Source organism: Mesoplodon mirus (assembly GCF_964341445.2).
Source record: "Mesoplodon mirus genome assembly, chromosome: 4".
Taxonomy (NCBI): domain Eukaryota; kingdom Metazoa; phylum Chordata; class Mammalia; order Artiodactyla; family Ziphiidae; genus Mesoplodon; species Mesoplodon mirus.
Window position 1 is genome coordinate 43,709,117 of NC_138979.1, and position 27,649 is coordinate 43,736,765.

General features: G+C 35.5%; 1 protein-coding gene across 13 annotated transcripts in view; it reads right to left on the reverse strand.

Moving 5' to 3' along the window:
- ATOSA (atos homolog A) overlaps positions 1-27,649 on the reverse strand; it is an 87,331-nt gene that overhangs the window by 7,193 nt on the left and 52,489 nt on the right. For 9 of the 13 annotated variants that reach the window (XM_082617277.1, XM_082617279.1, XM_082617278.1 and 6 more), the window contains 8 exons: positions 18,183-18,367; positions 17,008-17,210; positions 16,604-16,729; positions 13,979-15,827; positions 11,603-11,722; positions 8,334-8,413; positions 7,509-7,617; positions 3,822-3,980 (listed from right to left, as the gene is read on the reverse strand). In XM_082617277.1, the coding sequence (XP_082473403.1) occupies positions 3,822-3,980; positions 7,509-7,617; positions 8,334-8,413; positions 11,603-11,722; positions 13,979-15,827; positions 16,604-16,729; positions 17,008-17,210; positions 18,183-18,367 (2,831 nt within the window). The remainder of the gene's footprint in view (positions 1-3,821; positions 3,981-7,508; positions 7,618-8,333; positions 8,414-11,602; positions 11,723-13,978; positions 15,828-16,603; positions 16,730-17,007; positions 17,211-18,182; positions 18,368-27,649) is intronic. The other 4 variants (XM_082617284.1, XM_082617283.1, XM_082617282.1 and 1 more) reach the window with 4 other exon arrangements.

The following is a 27,649-nucleotide window of genomic DNA, read 5'->3' on the forward strand; positions in this document are numbered from 1 at the left end:
GTAATGAAGCTTTAATAATTTTTCTCTTACAGTCTTCTCTACATGAAAAAATGCTATGGTATATAATGCTCCTCTTCCTCCTAGTTCCAGAAAGAAAAAGCAGAATATATCTAAATAATAGCTACCTTCTAATCACATTGCTCCAGGCAATATATTACTGTTTTTCCTTGCCATCCTCCACTAAATATATATAAGAAAACTGGTGAGGGAAAATCTACTACCAAGCCTACACTTACTTCCTTTAATACAATACAATTCTAATAGATTTTAGAACATAATAACAGTAACTAAATAAATTTATACAGAAAGAATATGGATATTTTTAAAACCCCTCAAAGTTTAAGGCAACACTTTACAACAATAATTTCTAAGCAATATAAGACTAGTATTGGCAATGGCAAGTTAGGAATTTTGAAGAGATTGGGAAAGTATTTGGAATTTTTTTGTATTATTATTAAATTTATTATTTTTAAAATTTCATTATTTTAATTGGTTGGCATATTAATATTTCCACCTAGAAAGTTACTGTATTTAACATAAAGAAGAAAAATACATTTTCTTCTGGCATTTTAGGATGGAATAGGTAGATTAAGATGAACTAAATTTGGTCAAAATCTTACACAAAAACTTCTCAAGTGACTGGGGAATAGAGAATATGCAAAGCTAAGTAAAACTGAAGGAGGTATACCTTAATTTGGTTAATTATAAATAGAAGAAAATATATAAAATATATAGTGCTGTTAATATGATCATAAAGCAAGTCATACCATGAATTTGCCACGGGCAAAACTGCTTTAGACCTTTATGCCTGGTTCCACCGTGCAATAGTTTCTAAACAGTGAAATGTTGCCATATTATATAACACTTGGAGAACATTTTTACCACTGATGTAGGATTGGAGAGAGACATTTATATGGCTTTGAGCTAGTCTAAAAGGAATTATTTAATGAAAAGCCCTGTACTATCTCTACTCCACAAAGACAGAATTCCCTGTGCTAAAATTTCACCCTTGCAAGTCATTTGTATAATTTGTCATGAGAGGTCCCAAGGTTATTATTAGAGTAACAAATAGGGGTTTAGTGTCTCAGCTCCACTGGTCTGTGATATGTACTATCTTATCAAAACATGATCAGTCCTTTGAAAACAGACTAAGCTACCAAAATACAAGTAAGACTCCCTACCAAATAAGATTAATTTGATTAATTTACAGTAGGAAAGATCCATGGTCTAAGATTTGGACTGGGTCATTTGCAAAGGGAACCCATTCCTAATGAGTAAAAAAAATTACATAATGGAAAATTTATTAAAGAATATTATCAGAGAAAAGTAAGAAAGAGATTCTTTTTTTTTTTTTTTTTTTTTTTTTTTTTTTTTGCGGTACGCGGGGCTTTCACTGTTGTGGCCTCTCCCGTTGCGGAGCACAGGCTCCAGACGCGCAGGCTCAGCAGCCATGGCCCACGGGCCCAGCCGCTCCACGGCACGTGGGATCCTCCCAGACCAGGGCACGAACCCGTGTCCCCTGCATCGGCAAGTGGACTTCTCAACCACTGTGCCACCAGGGAAGCCCAAGAAAGAGATTCTTAAAGGATAGACTAACTTAACCTAATTTAGACTCTTTTCAATATTTATTCAAAATCTGTGATCATTTGTGTGTGCTTTCTGGAGACAGTGATAAAATCCTTTCTCTCTCTTCTTTTTAAATTTAATTAATTTATTTTTTATATAGCAGGTTCTTATTAGTTATCTATTTTGTATATATTAGTGTATATATGTCAATCCCAATCTCCTAGTTCATCTCACCCCCTGACCCCCACTTTCCCCCTAAATCGTTTATCTCTTAATCCTTATTTTTTTAGATGTCAACCAAGGTCAAGAATTAATGTTGTTTTGCTTTTTTAAAGCATAGTTCAAATTACCTCTTGCTCATGAATTTCACTCAAAGATAGTTTTTTGAGCTGACTTTCAGCCAATTCACTCTTTAACTTGTTTCTAACTCATCCTAATGTCATCAGGGACTCTGTACACTAATGACCTCAGACCTTATCTTTCCATTCTTTATTACCATGTGCCAATAGAATACCTGAAACTAATGAGACCTCTTTTTTTTTTTTTTGCAGTACGTGGGCCTCCCACCGCTGTGGCCTCTCCCGTTGCAGAGCACAGGCTCCGGACGCGCAGGCCCAGCGGCCACGGCTCACGGGCCCAGCCGCTCCGCGGCACGTGGGATCCTCCCGGACTGGGGCACGAACCCGCATCCCCTGCATCGGCAGGCGGACCCTCAACCACTGCGCCACCAGGGAAGCCCCTAATGAGACTTCTTGATGTCCCAGTAAAGCAGAATGGCCATCTTTATAGCTATATTCTAATATTGTAAGCATTCCAGTAAGATACACATTTTTTCTGATATTGAGCTTATCTCAATGATATTTTCCATTTTATTAATTATCTAAAATTAACAGTTATTTTTTCAAAATTATACTGGAAGGTGGATACATCTTTCTATGGTAAATCAGTAACAAGTGGTATATGTGATAACTGGGTAGGTTTGTGAAGAATTGGGCCTGTTTTTTATAACAACCACTGTTATGCATCTTTACAATTATGACCCACAACTGTTATTATTATTGAAAAAAGAAAACTTTGAATAAATGATACCACTGTGCTTTTTAGATCAAAGTATGAAACACCAATCAGACTCTTGATTAAAATTTTCATCCTTAGAATGGAATAAGGCTTAACAACCTTCCGTGAACAAACTACGTCAATAATGAGTAGACTGTATTTAGGTCCCTAAAAAACTATAACTTCCCTTCCTTTGTTGTTTCTCAATTATGCAGAATTTGCTTTTCATAGTTTTTATTAATAACAAAAGATATTGTTGCTAATGTCCTTGAGGAACCTAGAAGGTGGGGAGAGGGATATTAGAAAGGAAGAAATTGGGTCAGGGGATAAGTTAGGAAATTCAAGTAGCAAGACCAGAGCTGTATATTTCTATGCCTACTGCAATTTGTATTTCTCAAAGTAAGACCTAACATAAAAACCCAGATCTGACTCCATATTTTATACCATCAATGTAAACTTCTTACAGACTTGCACTGCTAGCCACTAACTTGTCTTTTGGAAAAGGGCTGATAGTAATCACACACCAGGACTTGGTATCATTTTTGCAGTTGAGGGCTTATTTCATCCTCAAATTCACTTGAATAAAAAATGGGAAAGATAAAATTATAGGATCCTAAGGCTCAAGACAGTGCTCTTATTCCTCTTAGCTATTTTACTCTCCACTAAAACATTGGCATGGAGTCAGAAATAGCTAGTACTCTAAAGAACCCTAGGATTGGAAAAAGAATGGTCCAAAGATAAACCAAACAGGAGAAAGGGGGTGAAAGGGCCTCACAGAAGCCGTAGGTCACCAAATCTTTACCTAAACTCTACTGAGATGAGGATCATAGTGAAGGCAACACTGATAGGACTAGAGTGCGCAGTAAGCACTTGAGAATCTGCGTGAACTCAGCGAGATATGGAATTACAGTGTCACTAATCAAAATTTTATCATTTTTTCATATTACATAGAAACAAGTAAATTTTCAGCACAATCCTCAAATATAATAGAGGATATCTGTTATTAGAGCTTGCTCAGAAAGAAGTTGTGAGGTGTTGTTTTGGCATATTCATCTCTATGCAGCCTTCAATCCCCTCTTAGGAAATGCTTTATATTTTCAAGCATTGCACCAAAGTAGTACTAAATCTCTTTAAACTTAAAGGTATTTGTCATTAAGATGGTTGATTTTAGCAGAAGAAGACAATTAAAAAATACTTGCCATATAAGGAGAGGGAGCATTATCATCAGAAACACTGTAGAATGACACTTCAACTGGAAGAGTCAAATGGGTGGGGCAGAAAACACCACTTGCGCCTACCTCGGCAGTAAAGCCATCAACAATGCCGAGAGGATCTAAACGATAGTTCAAGACAGACTCCTGGAAGGCAAAATAAAAGAATTTTTAAGAAATAAAATTTAAAAGTTAACACATTCTTTCCTTCTTTCTATTTAAAGAAATATGTTAGTATGCTTTCTGGCACTAGAAAAGTGGTCGCTGCCATTGCCATACCCTCATTTCAAATGTTCATCTGACCTGAAATCAACCCTCTCCCAAATCAATCTTCTACCATCTTACAAAGTTTGGCCTCCTTATTATTCCAACCCACAGTGAACTATCTTTGAACTTCACCATTATTTTGATATAATCATTTAATGAGTTTTTCTTATCTCTGTAAAGAAAAATATGCTTTACCAGAGCAGGTATAATATCAGAAATGTTCTTATTCCTCACAGAATATATTCCTACTGTTAGCCACAGAGAAGCACTTGAAAACTTGTTAACAGATCATATACAGAAGTTCCATCAAAACAGAAAGCCAAGTACTCATAACTTTAACTGAAAAACAACTGCCTCTTAAAAATTGTTGTTGGACGTGACATATGTTTTATTGTTTAGTTTAATTTAAAAAACAGTAAATATACATTGGGAAAAAATTTTAAAGTACATAAATACAAACAGTAGAGAAGCTCCTTATCCATCTCTCCCAAGCTCATTTGCTGAGGAAACCACTTTTAACAATTTAGTGTTTATCTGTCCATGTATGAGAAACATGTTAAACCTTTCACAAGCTCTCTTTTCTATACATATATCAACACATATATGCATACATCATGAAATGTGAGTAGCATTTCTTTGATTCAGTAATTCTTTGAAAAGAAACACTCCAAGCCCTCATGAGTCTAAATTTGAAAGTGACATCAGCAATTCTCAAGTCCTGTGTCAAAAAGACCAGACCAAGAGACCTATGTTACAACGAGCCTTCTATATCTCCCTCCTGCCCTGCAATCAATCCAATCCATATCCTGCTGATGGGACCTCTCAGCCTCACAGCCTCAGCTCTCTCAACACCAGTAACCTAGCTCAGACCCTCATAACCTCTCCTCTGAACAAATGCAATACCCTCTAATTAGTTATTCCATCTTTAGTGTATCATCTGTATTACTGCCAGAGTTTTTCTTTAAAAAAAAAAAAAAAAAGTGTTACATTACCTACCAGGTTAAAAAGTTTGTGTTTCTTGATGTCCACCCACAGGATGAAGTCAAATATTCACAGCATGGTATGTAAGGCCCATCCTACATCTCTTACCACAGCTCTCCTCACTTGCACACAGTCTTATACTCCAGTTCTGGCTGATGCTTTCAATATCACCATGCTCTTTTACTACTTTTACACATATGCCTTTGCACATGTAGCTCCCTTTGTCTAGAATCCCTTGACACTTCTCACACAATATACTTGGCAAATTCCTACTCATCTTTTGTAACTAAGCTCAAATGACAGCTCCTTAGTAAAACTTTCCCAGTCCCTTAGCAGAGAGAATAAATATATGGAGACTGAGAAAATTTCTATTACAGTGCTAATTACTTTGATTTATAGATTATTTATATGTCCAATTTCTCCAGCAGACTGTAAACTTCTCTAAGGCAGGAAGTTTATTATTTAGCTTTATATTCCTAGCATACAACATGACACATAGTAGGTACTCAATAAATGTTTCTTAAATAAGAAAAATGTTCTAAAGATATTTGAAATTTTCAGAAAAAAGAGCACAAAAATGCTAATGGGTAAGGCCAATGATCCAGTGTAGTCTCTAACTTTATTCAGATTTTTGTGACTTTAAACGAATATATTGTACTAGCATGTACGTTAGGCCCTATTCAGTGCAAAACTACAAGAAAAGGAAATAAAAGGCATACAAATTACAAAGTAAGAAATAAAACTGTCCCTATTTGTAGATGATGTGGGAATCTACATACAAAAATCCACCCCTCCAAATCAATAAAATTAATAAGCAAGTTGAGCAAGGTCATAGGTGATTATATATGTTTATACATGCATATATATACATACACACATACATATATATATATACACACACACATACATATAAAATCACTTATATATATATGTATATTTTTAGCCCCAACTCGCAGCATGCAGGATCTTAGTTCCCCAACCAGGGATCCAACCCATGCCCCCTACAGTGGAAGCATGGAGTCCTAACCACTGGGCTGCCAGGGAATTCCCTAAAACCACTGTTGTTGGGAATGTAAATTGGTACAACCGCTATGAAGAACAGTATGGAGGTTCCTTAAAAAACAAAAAATAGAAGTACCATATGCCCCAGCAATCCTACTCCTAGGGATATACCCAGAGAAAACAATAATTCAAAAAGATAAGTGCACCCCAATGTTCATTGCAGCACCATTTACAATAGCCAGGACATGGAAGCAACCTAAATGTCCATTGACAGGAGAATGGATAAAAAAGATGTGGTACATATGTACAATGGAATATTACTCAGCCATTAAAAAGAATGAAATAATGCCATTTGCAGTGACATGGATGGACCTAGAGATTGTCACACTGAGTGAAGTAAGTCAGACAGAGAAAGATAAATATCATGTGATATGGCTTATGTGTGGATTCTAAAAAAAGGGTACAAATGAACTTATCTACAAAACAGAAGTAGAGTTACAGATGTAGAAAACAAACTTATGGTTACTGGGGGGTAAAGGGGGGGAGGGATAAATTGGGAGACTGGGATTGACATATACACACTACTATACATGAAACAGATAACTAATTAGGACCTACTATGTAACAGAGGGAATTCTACTCAATACTCTGTAATGGCCTAAATGGGAAAAGAATCTAAAAAAGAGTGGATATATGTATATGTATAACTGATTCACTTTGTTGTACACCTGAAACTAACACAACACTGTAAATCAACTATACTCCAATAAAAATTTTTTTTAAATGTCATTTACAGGTTCATGTTTAAGATTGTTTTCTAATTGAAGACAACTAAACCCTTGATATACTTGATCCCAAGTAGAAGAGTCATTAAATAAAGCAGCACCTGTATCAGAGACCTTTAACCATTTGATTTTTTAAAAATAATCTTATTTTATAATAAATTTAGATTTACAGAGAAGTTGCAAATATAGTACAAAGAACTATTTGATTTTGAAAATCAGCCTCCTTGATCATGAATCAGCTGCTATCAGCCCACCATCATCCTTCCTGGGTCCCAGAGCCAGTTTTACCAGGTAAGAAGGTGTGGTCAAGTCTATTTTCCAGCTTGAGTAATGGATACCTCCATCCAACCTGATTTCACCTAAGTCCTGCATCTCCTCCACCAGCTACCCAATTCTAAGATGTCACTGCCAACAATTCTCCCAACTTTACTTCTCATGAAAAGGAAAGGAAAAAGGGAAATCAAAAAAGGAAAAAGGGATAAGGAAAAAAGAAAAAGGGAAAGGAAAGGAAAGGAGGTGATTTCAAGGCTTTAGAAAAATATAATCCATTTATTTCCTTTTCAAGAACAAATGACATAAGTGACACCATGGATCTAGGTTAGGAAACTTCAACTCTTAAAATAGTTTCAAAAAACATTACCTCAAAATTTCCTAAGAGACTAAGACTTGTTATAGGTGGAGCACTAGAACTCAGAAATGGTTTTTCATGAATATCTGGATCATCTTCAATGTTTAAACATGGTCGAGGACTATTTAAAAAAAAAACAAATCAGCAAATGGACATATTAACAACAGTATTTTCTAATTCACTTTTGTACAAATTAAATTAGGAGGATCTGATCAATTTTACTTAAACTACCATAATAAAAAATTAATGTAACCAAATTTTAAGATATGAAATATCTCATTTTAAATTCCTAATTAGATTTTATAATCTTTGTTATAATATTTGATAAAGAATATAAATAACATCCTAGGTTTCAAGGTGGAATTTATAACATATCACATAGCAGCATCTACTGGAAATACATAACATTGTAATGCAGTCTTCTATATCAATCTTCATTTTAAGTTAAAAATTAGAATATGAAGGCAAACTTATGTGACTAAGGAATATAATGAGAGTATTATTTGTCAACATGGAACAAATTGCCAAGGCTTTTTTGCAAAGGAGTATAAGACAAAGGAGGAGGTTAATGACCAGAAACAGACAAACCCACTTAAATGTTAAAACCAATGTAAGTGTTTGTTTATCATAATGACCACTGTATAGTTACTCATCATCTTAATTTCTCCCTCACTCATCCTTAATAACTGTATGTGTGAAATCATCTTGAAAATGATAAACTGAAAAATGGGATTCCTGTTAAAATTCTGATTTTCAGAGTCAACATTATTTACTGTGAAAGGCTAGAATTTTGTGCAAGATTATTTCATATACACTAATGAATTTTAAGATAAATACCTTCTAGATGATAAGCTTTTCAGATGCAGTAATGAAGAATCCAGATTAAAGCAACCTGATTGTGCCTTTCTTTGAGGAACCTAAGGTTAAAATAATCACTTGTTAGGTTTCAAAAGAATTTCAGAAGACTATAATTTTTTTCTTGAATTGATAGAACAATTTTCAAATGAAAGCTAAGCATATCTTAAAAAATAATAAAACTTCTCTCCTAACAGCTTATTAAAATCATGCTCTTTATTACATATTGTCCCTATGTCCTCATTTTATTAACTAGTTTGGAAAAAAAGATGATTAATAAAAGCACTTTTACTAGGTTTTGATTTTTTTCTTTTTTTGGCCAACTGCACTTCGGGATCTTAGTTCCCCAACCAGGGACTGAACCCTGGCCACGGCAGTGAAAGCGCTGAGTCTAAACCGCTGGACCGCCAGGGAATTCCCTAGGTTTTGATTTTTTAAGAACCAGAACCAGTTTTTTCTAAAACCAAATCTTACATGTAATCCCAATATATAATATAATAAGACTTTTACTTTTTTACTTTATACACTTCTGTATTGAGGGGGTAGGAATAAATGATTAATAGCTTTACAATAAAAGGGGGAAAAAAGAATTAAATGGCGATGGGAGTCTGGGGTCCTGCCAACTCTACTGTTCTTTTATCCATCCTTACCCAACTGTACATTTCCAAGAACCCTGGCTGGGGCTTCACAGAGAACAGGTTTGAAAAATACTACTGTGGATTTTTAATCACTATTGTATACCAAATTACATTTAAGACAAACCACCAACTAGCTAAAAATAATCTAAAAATGAAAGACCCAAGTGTAAATTAAAGGTAAAATCACATACAACATACAAGTTAGATGGATTTGTCTCTAAAATTAATGTTAAATATGTATAAAGTATCTGAGTGATTGGTCTAATTTGTGATTAAGAAACAGATGATACTGAAAGTCTAAACAACCTCAATATTTTTGAGAGTTGTACAAGTGCACCATTCTATATTTTGGAGTTAGAACTTAATGTCAAATCTTCAATCCAAATTCTCATGTCTTCAATTCAGGAGTTTTCTACTTTCATTTCTTCCAATACTGCATTTTCCTCATTCCATCTAGTCTTCCTTTTGGAATTTCTACTAGGCTTATACTGAACATCTCATTTTATCCTCCAGGGCTCTTTCATATTTTACCATCTCTCTTCCCTTCTGCACTTTATTCTAGGTGCTTTCTTAATATGTGTCTATCCATTGACTAAATCTCTGTTCAGCTGATTCCAGTCCACCATTTAATCCATGTGTATGTGCACGTGTGTGTACACTTCAATTATATTTTTCATATTTTTAATTTCTATATTTCCAATCCCACATGTTCTCTTATCTCAGTTCCCTGTCTTTATCTTCATTTATCTCTTGGAACATACATTCATTCATTCATTCATTTATTTATGTTAACATCTTTATTGGAGTACAATTGCTTTACAATGCTGTGTTAGTTTTTGCCGTATAACAAAGTGAATCAGCTATACATAAACATATAACCCCATATCTCCTCCCTCTTGCATCTCCCTCCCACCCTCCATATCCCACCCCTCTAGGTGGACACAAAGCACCAAGATGATCTCCCTGTCTTGGAACATTTTAAAAAGAATTATTTCTGATTCTCTTTCAAGTTGCTCTGATAACAGGATTCCTAAATATGAATTTTCCCACTTCTTCTTCTTGCTGATTCTTTTAAGGCGCTTTTTAATTTTAATTCCCCTGAGATCATCCTCAGTTAAGAGTTATCTTCCATGAAAATAAATCCTTGGTGCCATGGGTAATAGATGTGGGATAGTTTCATGTTTTCTCATAGACAGCACAAATTCAGAACCCCCTAACCATGGGTGACTTAGGCTTAGGTCCAAATTCTTTTGGGGGTTTGTTTTCCCATCTACTCTATCCCTCCTATTGCACCCCTTAAGTAAATAGGTGATTTCTTTTCTCTTCTCCCACTTCTAGAATGGCAGTCCTCACCTGTTTCTGGCTTTATGGAGTTTGGTTTTAGGTCCCAGCTATGACCGGTGTAGAACTGACTCCTGATCCAGCAGGAGCATTAAACCCTAGCACTATATCAGATTTAGATATCCTAGAAGGTCATAATTTGCCCCAAGTTAGTTGCGGAGATTTATCTTTCTTGCTCTTACACTATATTATGTATTTAAAAGTTGTGTTATATTTTGTCCAGGATTTTTGTGTTTGGGAAGGAGGAAGGATCTTCTTGTATTAACTCAGTCCACCATATTGAACAGAAGTCTGTAGTGCTTTTTACACCAGCATGATGCTGTAAGTTTTTTCCTCATCACTTGGGCATTTTGAAAGCACCTCATACGTAGGTCAAACATTTGGGGTTATTTTAAATTGTTTAGAATTCAACTTCCCTAAAATAAGCACCTAAGGTCCAAGTTACAAATTTAAAACTAAATCTCTTATTCAAGAATTAATTTTTGAAAATATGCCAGATATTGCATGCTTTGAGTTTACTTAAAAAAACTCACATAAAAACAAAAATTATGTCAATAGCAAAATAAACATGTTTTTAGTTTACTAGGATATTGACTGCTTACCTCTGGTTTAACTGAAATGGCAGCTTTAGCAACTATCAAATGCTTACCAGGAATGATACTAATCATCTTCCCAACACTAAGGTAGACATTATCATCCCCTTTTTTCAGATGAGGAAACTGAGGCTCAGAGAGACAATATTTCTCACCTAATGTCACACAGCTAGGGTGAAGTCAGCGTGACGCCAAAGCGAGGTTCTTAACCATCACACTCAGATCTATAAATTTATTAGTAAATGTAAAGTGGGGAAACTTATATGTCTCAAAATAAGACGATTAACTGTACAGGTCGCAAGTCAAAGACAGCCACGAATTTGATTTCCAGATGATTCAGCTGGTGGTGTCAACCAGCCACAGTACTATGATACAAATCTATTTAGAGAAAATCCACTTTACACTAAGTATTTTTTTACATTAGTGAGAATTAATATGCTGGACAAAAGAATTTCAGAGAAATTTTATAATCCTAATACAATAAATTCATTTTTATTCATTTTCTCTGCCTTTTTCCATATTAACATTTAGCTATTAAATGTATCAAAAAATAAAATGTTTTCCCACTAGAAATTCATGAAGGTATTTAAATTTTTTCAATTAAAATTTGGATAAAGTGATTTGCAAACATTTTACGTGTTTTGCAATTCTAAACATAAAATAAGAGAAAAACACTTACAGGACTGGAAAGAAGAGGCAACCCAGTTCGAGGATGAAAGGCTCTGGTTGAGGTTCCATCCAAGGAATGAAAATTATGTTTCTGCCAGACACTTGAGTGTTTAAGTGGTATAGTTCTCTGCTAGGAAAAGATTTAGATTTTAATGGCAATATTTAAAATTTTTTTGTTTTTAGATTTATTCTTAACATGTACTGAGGTATTACATCCTTGGTGGTAAAGCTAACAACCTATATAACTATCTATACACACATATATATACACTTTAATCAAAAAACAGTGTTTAAGAGTTTTTTCTAAGATGCTGAATAAACTCAAATATTCTAAAAAAAGTATGTCCAAACACAATTGCCTTATCAACATATTTATAAAAACTCAGTCTGGGCTTCCCTGGTGGTGCAGTGGTTAAGAATCTGCCTGCCAATAAAGAGGACAGGGGGTTCAATCCCTGGCCCGGGAAGATCCCACATGCTGCGGAGCAACTAAGCCCATGCACCACAACTACTGAGCCTGTGCTATAGAGCCCACGAGCCACAACTACTGAAGCCTGTGTGCCTAGAGCCTGTGCTCCACAAGAGAAGCCACCGCAATAAGAAGCCCTCGCACCACAACCAAGAGTAGCCCCCGCTCACCACAGCTAGGGAAAGCTCGCGCACAGCAATGAAGACCCAATACAGCCAAAAATAAAAACAAATAAGTTTATTTAAAAAAAAACCAACTCAGTCTATCATCTAGTAAGCTAATATTCAATTCTTTGGCCGCTGGGCCTGCGCATCCGGAGCCTGTGCTCCGCAATGGGAGAGGCCACAACAGTGAGAGGCCCGCATACCGAAAAAAAAAAAAAAAAAAAAAAAAAAAATTCAATTCTTTTAATCTGTGAAAAAAAAACCTCACAGTTAGAAAAAATTAGTAAAATATTCTAAAATATAAAACTATGTCAGTAGCAAGAGCCATTCTCAGAAAATATAATTTGGTACAGCATGATATAAAAATTTAAATGTGAATTTTAAAATATACTTAACACAGTCACAGTATCATGTTTTTGAAGTGATATAAGAAGTAGACTAATTCTTAAGAATTTAAAATGGCAAGTTTATACCCAGAAATAAAAAATGCATAAAAACACATGAATAAAAATCAGAGAAGAATAATTGGGGTCCTGGCTCTACCATTTACTAGCTTTATGACCTTGGGCAAGTTACTTAACCTCTCTGGGCCTGGAGTCCTCATCATTTGTAAACTGGAGTTTGTAATAGCACCTAACCTTATAGCGTAGTGAAAGGATTTAGTAAGCCAGCATGTATAAAACATTCATAAGAGTGCCTGGGCACCCAGTAAATGCTATATAATTATATTTAAAATGAGTGTATGAAAAAACAAATCTTAGTGGCTTGAAAAATACCATGGTCAAAGTAAGTCTCCCTATTAGGTACCAGAAAGGATCATGAAAAGCTAGTATTCCTAAGGCCAGGGTAGGTTTTTGTGACAATTATAGTTTTAGGAAATTGGAAACTGTCATTTGATTAAACCCATGTGTTAGAAAGAGATCGTCTGTTGAAAAATATTAATTGGAAACATGGCATACTTTTAAGACTCTAATGTCCGGCAAAACTAATTTGTATGATAAAGAAGATGAATCAAGGTCATTCAGACTTGGATCGAGGCAGTTAAGTAGTTTTCCATATAACTGAGATATAAATTTGTGATACTTTTTGGAGAAATAAAGGAAATTTAAGCCTAATAATAATTTTCTAAAGTTAAAAAGTGATTTGGTGGACAAATAAAATGGAACTAACTTAAATATCTTTGATTTAGGTAGTGCATTAAAAGCTTACAAAATGTTTAAAGATCTATCATTTGATTATCACCACAACTATAAGCAAAAGATATTCATTGTTCTTATTTTAAAATCGAGGAGACTGAGGGTTTTACAAGTTACATGATTTATGCAGCCTCACTCAAGGACCAAATCATCAGGACTGAAACTTGGGTATTCTGACCAACAGCCCAGTGATTTCACTATAGATATTCCTAAAATCCTTAGCTGAGTAGTGGCATAACACAATGGGCACACTGCTTGTACTAGGCCAGAGCTGCTATCAAACAGTACCTTAAGCTAATGATACAAGTTTCATTTCTGGCTCTTATTTACTCTCCATCAACTGTTCACAGTATTAAAATAAACAAAAAAAGGCAACAGGAAGAATTTACCTAGCCTTTGCTCTGAAGTGGGTGGGTTATTTACAAGGATGTTTATTATATCAGACAGTGAGTTCTATAGATAATGGGCATCTTGGGCCTAACTAGATCTCCTGTAAACAAAGTTCAAACCATAACAAATGTTTGAGGATTATATTTGAAATGTTAGATATTACCTACCAATACCTCTTTATTTTTCAGTCGTTCACACGTAAACAAACAGTCTTTTATATTCTTCCTCTGAGAACAGTTTTGAGATTTTTCATCAACTGGATCTTCTTTCTTATCCTGTTCATTGTTTAATTGGTTTGGCTTTTTGTATTTGAAACCTTCACTATCTTTATTGAGATAATTTTCTATACTATTAAGTTGAGTATTTTGTTCGCATGACTTAGGCTTTTTTGAGTCTTTATCTGAGCACTCATTTGCATGTTTGTTCAAATATCCAGACATTTCCAACACAGTAACATTTATTTTCGAGTCATTTTTTATTGAATGATCAAACTGGTGATTGTTAAAAGATTCTGGATTATAATTTTCATTTATTATTATTTTGTCCTTATACTTATTTGTGCAAATCTGTTTGTCAATACTGTTACATTTTGAATACTGTTTATTGATTTCATTGTCAATTTCTTGTTCCTTAAATTGACACTCAGAAAGTGTGTTTTCCAATCTGATTGTGAAATCTAAGTTATCTTCTTTGCAATGAGACATATTTGAAGGATTCATTAAACCAGTGGCTTTGTTCTGTGTCTCTTGAAATGTACTTTGGATTTCACTAGGATTGTTCTGATGCAGATTTCTTCTTCTTTGAGGTTTCAAAGAAGGCTTGACATTATTATTGCATTTAAAAGAACTAAAATATTTATTAGGTGTTAAGTGTTTCCCTTCACTGATGTTATCTAACAAGGAAAATTTTGTATCAGAAATGGAAACAGAGGTGTCATCCTTGTTTTTCTTCAACAAATTTCTGTTTTCATAGGAACTCCTAAACACTTTAGAAGGAACTGAACTGGAGCCCTGCATGTTGAATGATTGCCGGGGCACGTGAGGTGCTGTTGGATCAATGTGTTCCAAGTGCTGAGCAATCCTTGCAATGACATCTTGCCGCTCCTGGAGTAAAGAGCTTATCAAAGGATTAATCTCACCAACAGACTGATCAGAATGAAGACCATTAGAAATGCAAGTGTCACTTCGAGGAGTTTCTGGTTTTACTCGAATTTTCCCTTCATTGGTGTCTTCTGAGGAGGTGAGCTCTGGGTTACCAAAAGAAATGGAGAACGTTTCTTTACATTTTCTCACATTTTCATTTTCTTGTGGAACCCGGAAAAGTTTTGAATTAAGTGAACTAGATTCTTGTGTATTAAGTGGATGTCCAGAAACATGTGAAGTGCTTGGATCACAATGAATCAAATGCTGAGCTATTCTTGCAATAACTTCTTGTCGCTCCTGAATTAAAGAGCCTATTAAAGGATTAGTCTCACCAACTGACTGCCAGGAACTCTGACGGCTAGATTCACTAGAATCAATCACTGAAAATGATTTTAAAGTTCTCACTGATGTTTCATGTGACTTTTTATCTCCTATACCACTGAAGCCCAGAATATTGCCTTGAGATGTTCCATAGTCAGATTTACCGCTAGTACCCGGATATAGTTTGACATTTTTGACAGCTGCAGTATATTCTGGAGTTGTGCCATTTTTTGCATGTAATATTATGCTTTCAGGTGCCATGGTCCAAGTTTGTTTGCTACACAGACGCTGTGAACTGTTTGTACAACATTGCTCTGCTTCAGTAGAATTTCGGTGCTGATGGGTTTTAAGTTCATGGTCTTGAACTCTTTTCTCATAAAGGCCAATATTAGTGTGAATACTACAGGTCAAAACTGGATAATTAGATTGTCTGGGCAAGGACTGAACACTGACTTTCAAGGCCACATTGTAAGACACATTGGGAACAGGAAACACATGTTCAATTGGAGTCTGTGAAAAATTCCACTGTAGGTCTACATCAGCAGCACTGATTCTAGAATCACACAGAAAAAAATGGAATCAATGGATTATAAAACATATCATTATTATATGTTATTTAAAAAATTTTAAACAGTCATATACTTACCTTTGTTTGCATTAATTATTATTGAGATTTTATTTTAACCTACTTTACCATGCATGTCATTCTAACAAAACTAACATAAATAGATTATACCTGGAATAGAGACCATCTTCTTTTTAAGAACACTATTCTATTAAAGCATTAAAGCTCAAAAATACTATAATTTAAAATTAGTTGTCAAAACAGAAAAAAAGGACTTTCCATTTACTACTAAATAAATGGATTCAGCTAATTCTGTTGCGCATGGTGATTAAGAGATACTCTCTATCTCATGGCCACCTGCCTAAAGAGACAGTTAAGACAGTTGTTCAGCAGCCTGTGTGTTTATAGTTTTCAGGGTCTAAAAATTAAGTCTACCATTATGGAAATTCAGCAACCCAGAAAGTTTTTCCACTTTATTTATAATGGTGGTACATTCTCATTGTTAGTTCTGTAAAGTAAGCTAAGAAGTTCTCTGAAAACTATTCTACACCAGATTTAACCCAAGAAGCAAAATTCATATTGAGTCATATCTAAATTTCTCTAACCTGTTTTGAAAAACAAGTAAATTTTTTAATTTTTAATTTTAGTAAATTTTGTCCACTTATATTTAGAAATGAAGGAAATAAACTGCTTAAAAGGTAAAATATTCAGTAGCTAACCACTGTAGCTGAATACACATTGTCCTTTTTCTGCCCTAGACATACCTGTAAAGAATATTTCGTGGAATAGCACCATGAGAAACACTCAGCCAAGCACTTAATTGAGAAAAAAACACAAATGAGCGGACAGCCAATAGGAGAGTCTTCTCTTCAATAAATCGATCGCCACTCCTAAGGGAAATAAAAACATCATCTAAATGTCAGCAAGTACAAAGTGACTAAATTTTAGAAAGATAAAAGCTGAAATAAACATATCACTCAGGACACGTGCTTTCAAGAGTATAGGAGTGCATTTACCAGTGTCACTTGAAGTCACATAAGTACTAAATATGTAAATTTTACTACATAAATAGAGGGACTCAAAGATATGATATATTATTAAAATAATTTATAGAAAGTAATGGAAAACCTGATTTACAAAGGACAACTTCAAACTCAGTTCAACTTACTGTCGAGGAACTGGCTCCAATATCCATCTTTCTAATAATAATGCATCTTGCTTAATTGCAGGATCATTTAGATCAATCCCTTCTGTGGTGGGCCCATCGTCACTGTAGCAGCAATCTGGTAGTAGCATCACTTCCACCATGATTGGAAGGTTATTCTTCCACAATAATGCGACCTCAGACCTAGTTCGTCGGGCTTGGCGACACTTGGAGAAGATGGAGATAAGCAAAATGGCTCAAAAGCCCACCCAATTTTATATTTAAATTTGAAAAGTATAATTGTAAAGCAGACATCTGTATGAAAATGAGTTGCCTATTGCAGGGCTCTGCTCAGGCTTGTCTGCCTATTTAGGTTTCCTCATTAAACAATGCATCAGCACTAGGAGCTCTAGAGTGTGGGGATTAGTAGCAAACAACAATTATGATGCAAATTTTCTTGGGGGAGGATATCTTTGCTCTATTTTGTGGAAAAAGAACTGCCATGCCCAATGTCTGACAGGCCTCAAGATGGCCCAGCCTCGCCTCATTTGTTAATTACATCGTCATTAATTAGAGGAAAGATTCATTCTAAGAGCAAAATGTTAAAAACTCATTTTCATTAAACACTCAAAGTAGACAACATTTTTAGAAGTTTAAAATTTTGGACTACAGTTAAGAGACTAACTGGGAGAAAAATCCTTACAGCAAATTATACGCTACATACCAAAATAAATATTTTTAACAGTATTCTACAAAAACATTAATGATTGCAAAAGTATCCTCCCATTAAAAAGGGGAGGGATATAAGAGGGAAAGTGATTAATGTGGGGAAAATAATTATGAACATCAATCTATTAAATAAACAAGAACACAAAGTTGATGAACCGGGGGCTGAGACTAAAACGAAAGAAAAGCTAATTCATAATAACAAAGATAATCTCAAATCTGGTGTGTGTGGAGGCAGGTATGAAACTGGCTGCCCACCTGCCTGCTGATGGAAAAGCTACCTACTGTGGCCTTTCAGAGCCTTGTTTACAGCCAAAATTATTACCTGCGGTTCAGGATTAGTACTTTTTCTTTATGTTGTGACCAATTTTATACTTAAATGTGAACATTATAATTGTGATTTAACAAAGTCAATGACAGAACTTAAACAGGTTTATATAAAAGATAAAAAGCATTCAAAACACAATTCTCACCTGGGCCAGCTTATCACTACACTCATGTTTGCTAGTTACTGGGTAACAGGACTGTGCTGGAGGGCAATGGAAACTTTCCGTCCGACCTTTAACAGAACATTCAGGTGTTCGTCCTTCTGTTATTAACAAGGCCAGAGAGACCAAGAACTCCTCTGCATCATATTCAAAATATTCATCCAGACTATCTGGTATCAAAAAAAAGAAAGAAAGAAAGGTGGGTCCTTGCTTTAAGGTATTCTTGACAAGAACTCATTTTTTTTTTTAACATCTGTATTGGAGTATAATTGCTTTACAAGAACTCATTTTTTTATGTCTAAAATAACTAATGCCATAGCCCAAATTCAAGTATATTCACAAACAAAGGGTGAAAAGAGAATAAAAATGAGGCAATTAAAATACAATAAACTCTTGGTACTTCCCTGGTGGCACAGTGGTTAAGAATCTGCCTGACAGTGCAGGGGACACGGGTTCGAGCCTTGGTGCGGGAAGATCCCACATGCCACGGAGCAACGAAGCCCGTGCGCCACAACTACTGAGCCTGCGCTCTAGAGCCCGTGAGCCACAACTACTGAGCCCGTGAGCCACGACTACTGAAACCCACACTCCTAGAGCCCGTGCTCTGCAACAAGAGAAGCCACTGCAATGAGAAGCCCGTGCACCGCAATGAAGAGTAGCCCCCCCCACCGCAACTAGAGAAAGCCCGTACGCAGAAACGAAGACCCAACGCAGCCAAAATAAATAAATAAACAAACTTATTTAAAAATAATAATAAACTCTTAATTCACAAGGTACAGAAGTCAGATGATGATGGATAATTCAAAATTTCATTTAAGACAAAGCTGGTTAAAATTACGGCATAAAATTGTTTTTATGTAAACTTCAATTAAAATGTTTAAGATTTAGGAATACATTTATAATCTTTTAGATAATGATATTTTTGGACATCAAATACAACAGTTTTCACACACAAAACTTCGCCAATAGCCAAAAGGTCAAAATGTCTTATTAGGTCATATAAATATTTTCAGCTAAGATGTTTTATTACTGTTATTAAATATTAGAAAAAGAGGAAGATACAAATGTATGTTTCTCCCTTTCTCTCCCTTTCCCTTCCTTAACTAGTTCCTTGTTCTTACAGCCCTAATTCTGTGATGTGGACACTCACAGCCACAGGGTCCTTCTCTTTCCTTGCTATGCAGTGGTAGTAGTTTCAGAGGAAGAAATTTTATAATTATCCAACAGGAGATGCAGGCCTGTATTGCAATATATGAAGTGTGATATTTTTTGGTTACTAGGCAGTTCCAAACAATCTAACCTGCAGATATTTCACTTAGATATATTAAATTAAAAAATTTTCACAAGTCCTCCAATTTTAAAACCACGGTTAGTCTTTAAAACTGTTAACCTGCTATGCAGGTTGGACATGCATGCATGTGTACATGCACACACGAAATTCAATTTATAGTGCAAACTTGAAAAGGTTGCTTTCTCTTATCTCTGCCAGCTAAGCAACACATATTTTAAGTGCCTAGCACACTGTAGTAGGTGACAAGGGGACACAAAATTGTATTGCACATAGCTACTAGTTTCAAAGGATTTGATTCAGAGATGATTTTTTAAAACAATAGAACACTGAAGCATATAATAAATTCCAAAGAAGTTCAGATAACAGTGGTAAAATTTTGCTAAAGAGGTGTTAAGCTGAACCATGAGAGAGAAAGTGCAACTTGAGTGGAGTATTTGTTCAAAAAAAGTGTAGAAAAGGCAGGACTGGAGCCTGATTGTGAATAGCCTTGAAGAGTATGACGACGAGTGCCTATTTCTAGGCTCAGGAAGGCTTATCAGGAAAAGAAGGAGTCTTGAGAGCCAACTTGATTGAGCTGGTATTTTAAGACCATTCAGTCCCTAAAATGACCATTTGCAATATATAAAATAACAGCCAGCACTTAGGAATGTTGTTAGGCATTGCCAGTTCTCACTACTTTCTATACATTAACTCATTTACTCCTCAAAGCAGCTCTAGAAGGGACTATTACCACCACTTTTATAGATAACCAAAGCATAGAGAGGTTAAATAACTTGCCCAAGATAACCCAGCTAGGAAGTTGCAAAGTTGAAATTTGAACCTACACAAGTCTGGTTCTAGAATCTGAGTCCATAACTACCCCATGCATGCTTTCTTTCACTGTGGCTACAAATTTTGCCTTTATATACTTTAATAGACATTTGTAAAAATATAAATATAAGTAATATATATTCAACATATATTTTAACAATATATTTTGGAATATTGTGGTACAGGATTTGTTTCCAGGAAAAGGACCATAATTTATAATAATGCGCCAAACTGGGGAAAAAAAAGAGGTCTCAACTTTCAACTTTCCTCCAGGAACCAATTAGGTAAGCCAAGGGTCTCCTGTGGTCTCCTAGGACTCACTGAGTTAAATCATGGTGTCCTTCAGAGGGAAGCAAAAGACATAAAAAGAAATCCATTCAGACCTTTCTCTGATGGTTCTGTGGGTTTTCAAGGCTAGCTTAGGCTTGCCATGGGCTGGCTACATGGGATGATTTTAGCTCCCGGGAGATTTCTCTGGGCTCATCCTTTTCCCTCTCTTGGACTGTGGGGTAATCCTGCAGAGCTAAGAATTGTGGCAGAGCAGTGGCTCTTACGCTATGGAATGCTGAATGATGTCAAGATGTCAGTTACTCCATGTGAGTACCAAGGACGGTTCACAGCCTAAGTAATGTCTCATATATATTTGGTACTATTTTTTTAATTATAATTTATCTCTAAAACCCTAGCAGGATATCCGTTGACAGATGAATGGATAAAGAAGACGTGGTACCTATATAATACAATGGAATATTACTGAGCCATTAAAAAGAATGAAATAATGCCACCTGCAGCAACATGGATGGACCTGGAGATATCATACTAAGTGAAGTCAGAGAGAGAAAGACAAATATTATATGATATCATTTATATGCGGAATCTAAGGAAAAAATGATACAAATGAACTTACTTACAAAACAGAAACATACTTACAGACTTAGAGAATGAATTTATGGTTACCTGGGGGAAGGGTGGGAAGGGGGAATGAATTTATGGTTACTGGGGGGAAGGGTGGGGAGGGGAATAGATTGGGAGTTTGGAATTGACATGTACACACTGTTATATTTAAAATAGATAATTAACAAGGAGCTACTGTAAAAAAAACCAAAAAACAACAACCCTATCAGGAAATGGCTTACTCATATACTAGAAATTACCAAGTTTAAAGTGATAAAAATTGAACTGTTATACATTGTAAAGCAACTATACTCCAATAAAAATTAATTTTACAAAACTGTTATGTGATGACAACCTTTAGGAACTTGTCAGGAAAAATTTATGAGTGTCGGAATTTTAATAAATGAGAATACTAAATCACAGTAGTCATTAGAAAAGTTGCATTATTAAAATTTTGATAATTTCAATCTCTAAAACCTCTGCCATAGCACAGAGTTTACTGTAGTAAAGAATATGACTTAAGGAACTGGGACATTTTATGTCATACTAAAGAAAATTCATTAGATCCGATGATACTTTGAGGACATAGCTTACTCAAGAAATAAGGTATAATTTTGGGGTCTCTGAAAACAATTTACTCTTTACAAAAACAAAAAGTGTTGCAAATCTAGACAAATATGGGCTGCTAAGGCTTACCTACTAGCTATACATTTTAAAAGAGATAAATTATTTGATGTAAAACATAACTTTGAAAAGAACAGAAAAGATGTTATAAATTCTCACAGGCTATCAATGACAAGTCATCACAGAGTGGGAATTAATCAATCAAAACATAGTCCCTCTGCCCCCAAAACCTCAATGAGGATAGTGCTTATACCACAGTCTGACTAGAAGCCATGACCAGACTAGCTCCTTTTTTGTGGCACACTCTTCTGGCTCCAGAGTTCAGCCATCTTAAAGTTCTTCATCTGTTCTCTCCAACAAAAGAGGTTAATAATTTGGCCACTGGGAAAACCTTAAACAATCAGAATGACCCATAGGTGAAACAGACTAACTTGGGAAGTAAATTCTTCATCACCAAGGGTGTTCACAAACAGACTGATAAACAATTGCCAGGGGTGTGGTTGAAGGGATTTCACTGCCAAGTGGAAAATGAATTAGACTTGCAGTGGTTCTTTCAACCTTGAGAGTCTATGAATCTCTGTTCTTCAGAAGTACTTCATAAAAAACCTAGGGGAGAGGCCAGAACCACCACTTCCTTCTTGGGAGGCCCTAACCAGGAGCCCCTCTGGATCAGAACTCATCATAAACACTTAATTGGTGGTGTCTCTGGATCCTTGATTTAAAAAAAAACCTAGGATACTTCAAAGCTCTGTCTCAAGGAAACAGAAGGTCCTTCCTACCATTGGGCTGCTGTATATACTGTTCAATTTATTTCTAAAGCCTGCCAAGGTAGTAGATTTCACCCCCCTCATATATGGAATAAAATGGCAAGAGAAGCATGAGAACACCTGGGGGATTGCCAGAAAGAAAGTTTCTCTAAAAACAATATCCTTTCAAACTTATGATGGACAATCTAGTAATACGAATAAAAATTATTCTATGAATTTATTCCAATGAAATAATAGAACAAGTACACAGAGATGAATGTTGAAGGATATTTATTAAAATGTTTATACCAGTCAAAAAAAACTGTAATCAATCTAAATGTCCAACAAAAAGGGACTGGTTAAATATACTGTGGTACAGTTTTATCTAAAATAATGATATAGATTTACTTTTTACAAGGAAAGATTAGCTACATCATAAGTGAAACACAACTCTCAAAAGAATGTTATGATCGTGTGTTTGTGGAATTTCACATGCATAGAAAGATATACATGCAACAAAATATTATCAGTCCTATAAAGCAAACATACAAACACATAAACTAAATTTTAAATAAATTACTATTCTCTGACTGGCATTAGATAAATGATAAAGCCTATTAACTGAAAAATAATATGTAAATAAAAGAATTACGTAGTGTCATATATTTTAATTAGAGTTATTGTTTTCTAAAACCCCTGCTAAGGAGATCACAGTTTGGTCACTCAGTAGAGGAATTTGTGAAGACACACACAGGTAACAGCACACTGGTTCTGGTGTTGAAAAATTAGAACTTAGCAGTTTGAAACACTTTTCTGCTTTGCTTTCTTTCTTTTTTTCTCTTTATAAATAATCTTTTAAAAATAATTAGGTAAGAACTAGCATCTCATACTGATAATATGAGAAACATATGGATTAATCTGAGAAAGGGCGTTAAGAATTAGTAGAAGAGGTTATGCTCAGAGAATTGAACTCTCAGTTGATATTACCAGTATGTAGGTATGAAGATGGTGCTAAGTGCCATGCTATAATTGCAAAAATTGAGAATAGTTATGTAAATGCTTTATACTAACTGTTGAGGGATGGCTTTTCTGAGCAGATAACATTTAAGCCAAGGTCTGAACAAGGAACAAGCAATTCAAAAATCGGAGGAAAGAGCATTCTGAGCAGAGGGTCTAAGGTGACAATAAAGGAGTAATGTCCCAGGAACTAAAAGAAGGTGAGTAAGGCTGGAATGGCAGTAGCAGAGAGGGAAAGTGGTAAGAACTATAGTTTAGAATGGTGGGCAGGGACTACATCACACAGGATTTTGAAGCTAGGGAAAGGAGTTCAGATTTTATCCTAAATGCAATGGGAAGTCACTGGAGGGTTTTAACTAGAGAAGTGACACGATCTGATTTACATTTTTAAATGATCGCTCTGAATGCTATGTTTATAACAGAATAGGGGAAAAAGAATCAAAGTAGGTATACTAGTTAGGAGGCTGTTGTTTTCCAGGGTTGGGGATATAGTTTTGGGAATCATTGGCATTTGGATAGTATTTAGAGTGAAGAGTTACCTAGAAGCATGTAGAGGGCATTCATGACAAAGGCCAGAGGCACTCTAAGAAGCAGAGATCTGTTAGAAGATGATGAACCAGCAAAAGGAGCCGGTATATGTCAAGTATGGTATCATGGAAGCTGCGAGAAAAAAAATGTTTCATGGAGGGCATGGCCAATGGTCTCAAACACTAGTGAGGTTTAATAAAATATAAACAAAGAAATGACCACTGTATTTGACAATAAGGAAGTCATTGGTGACTTTGACAATAGCGATCTCAGTAGGTGGTGATGATGGAAGATTAGATGTGACATACATTGTCAATTATTCTGAAGGGTACAGATGATAAATACAAAAGCCTACTTTCCTAGTCCTCTCTTAACACAATGGCAATTCATGTATCACAATATAAGTATTACACATGCAAAATCATCACTCATACAAAATTGTCTCCAAATCCCAAAAGAGAATAAGAGAAGTTCCCTTCTAAGTCTATGGTACAGGGGCAGGAGATTCTCCCTCTTTATGGTACTAAAATCCAGTCACTGAACAAGTCACTAACTTGTTCTTCAAATTTCTCTTGAAATTAAACCTTCCTTTTTAACCTCAAAACAGTTACCAAGTTAGATTCCTATTAGTTTACACATAAATTACTACACCAGTCTCCTAGCTATGGTCTAGGACTCTAGGCCTTTTCTTATACATCTTGCACCCTGATGCGGATTAATCTTCCCGAAAGCCATTACATCACATTCCTCAAAGTTTTTCTGTTTGTTTGTTTTACTGGCTCCCTAACTGCCTATTAAACCCAGTGTAAACTCTTAAGCCTGACATTAGGGCCAGCACCACTGTACAGAGCCAGCTACTCTGGCTGGGTGGGCATTGCCAGATTCTGATGTGAACACTGCCTCTTGAAGTTATACACTGAGGTGACCCTGCTTAAGACTCCACCCACCTCTGGTTCTTAATCTCATCTTTTACTGCTCTCTGTGTTCTACCCAAACTGCTGTCTATACCACACTCTACTCATTTCCCACCCTGTACCACTGCTTTTTCTTTCTGTACTGCTAACTTTAGCCAACCCTCTCCCAACTGCAGGCACATACAGAGTTACACTAACCCATCCATTTCTTTATAAAAATATTCTTAATATTTCATAGATGTTTATCTCCTAACGGGTTAAGTTCTACATACATTGAAATATTTTTGGTTTCTCATTTATATGTTCCAATCTCATAGATATGTGTTGAGTGTTTCTGTTTTAAGTGAGAATTGTAAAGGACCTTAGAAATCATGTGGCCTAATCTATCTTACTTCCAGATGAAGAGAGTAAGGTAAAAAGACATTAACTTTCTTGCTCAAAGTTGTATGCATACTGCTGCACACTGGAATCCAAATTTCTTCATTCCTAGTGCAACCTGATTTATACACCATGAGAAGTCTTTAAGCAGAGAATAAAAGACAAAGTTGACTCTAACGACAAGTGCAAAAAATAGTGGCTGTGGCTATAAATGAAAGCAACTTTATATCTGCACTATTATTTTATTAATACTAGTGACACAAATATTTCCACTGTCAGAAGAGTACCTTCAAACACAAAAATATTCTTTGTTTTTGTTAGCCAACAACAAAGCTTAAACTGAATTTAAAAAAAATCCTCAGCACTCTATTATGAAAAAGGCAAGTGATCTGTAAACAAACTTATCATGGACTGACTTTTAAAAGCAGCTTTCTAGACTTGTGTGTGGTTTAAGTTCAACCAAGTATTTCTGCTGTACATCTACATTATACAGTAACCACCAAAATTCAAAATTATGATAAAAACTGAATATTCTGAGGTTCTATCTGAAAAACAAAGTCATGTGTATGTTTTTATAATAATCTAGCTCTTTGAAAATTGGCTATAAATTTTAATTGTCACATAATACAAACATTCAGTTAAACAAAGATGATCACTATCATCTTGAGTTGTGGAGTGTTTTATCAAGTGCTTCCTCATCTTAATTCTCATGATGTAGCATAAAGTAATAGTTAAGAACATGAACTCTGAGGTCAGGCAAACAGTTTTGCTACTTGCTAGTTGTTTGGCTTTGTACAAGTTATAGCGATACAACCTCTCTTTGCCTTAGTTTTTAAAAAATCTATTAAATGGCAATAATAATAGTATTGACCTTCAGAGGGGAGTTAGTAGGTTGTTATTTGTAAAATATTTAGAATATTGCCTGGCACATAGTGAGCACCATACTGTTTCTTTTTTCTTTTATTTTCCATCTAACGTTTCTTAAATTTAAAATAAAAATAGGGACTTCCCTGGTGGTGCAGTGGTTAAGAATCCTCCTGCCAATGCAGGGGACACGGGTTCGAGCCCTGGTCCAGGAAGACCCCACTTGCTGAGGATCAACTGAGCCCGCAAGCCACAACTACTGAGCCTGCGTGCCACAACTACTGAAGCCCACACACCTAGAGGCCATGCTCCACAACAAGAGAAGCCACCACAATGAGAAGCCTGCACACTGCAAGGAAGACCCAACACAGCCATAAATAAATAAATAAAATAAAACAAAAATAAATGCAATGGCATAGGTTTTTCTCTCATTTTACAGATGAGAAAACTAAATCTGTAAATCATTCGCCCAAGGTCACAAACAGTATCAGTAAGTAGAGAACCATCTGTAGGAGCCCACTTTCCACTACCAATAGCTCTTAATAATTCTCAATTATGAAAGTTCATTCTTATTTTTCATTTCACACAAGAAAGACTCATTTTTAGGGTAGAGGTTACCCTGCCAACTCGGCATAGATTCTAGAAAGCTCCTCAGATAGACATATCTTCAAGGATTCCTGGTATTAAAAGAATTTGGACAGCTATTCCTTTCTCTCCTTATGTCTCCCTAGTTTAAAGGTTTCTCAATTTAGATATCATGGAAAAGGTCTGGATCATGCAGTTCCAGAAAGAGCAAGAGGATATCCCACTTAGAAACATTATCCTTATAATGCTTGGCAAAACTGTACAATTACATCTGCTTATAAATAAAATGTTTCAATGTTCTGTTTTGTGCATTCAAAACCACTTAGAGTTAATTAAAACCAAGCTTGGTACCTCTGTCATCAAAGAAAAATAAGCAGCTTCTGTGGGCAAAACTACAGGGGATAAGTTAAAAAGTGGGGCGAGGTGGGGGGAGTCTTGGCTTTTGTATAGAATTCAGGAGTAAAAGAACTCAAAGGAACCTTCAAGAGTATGTATTTTCATTCATCTATAGATGAAGAAATTGGACTTCAGAGAGTAAAGTGACAGCTCAGACACACAGAGCAATATAATGGTAAAGTGAGGGCTTAAATCAAGATCTCCTATGTATATACAATGTTAAAAATCTGAGGACTTATTTCCAAGTCTCAACCAGTGTGCCTACCTAAACTCTACTCCCCAATTAGTCCAATTCCAATTCTGGCTCAGGAAAGAATAATGGATGGAGACTCAGCCTCAGGTATTTGTTGGCTTAGTATCAAGGTCATTCTTACAGCTCATTCTGTATTGGTTATCCAGCCTGTG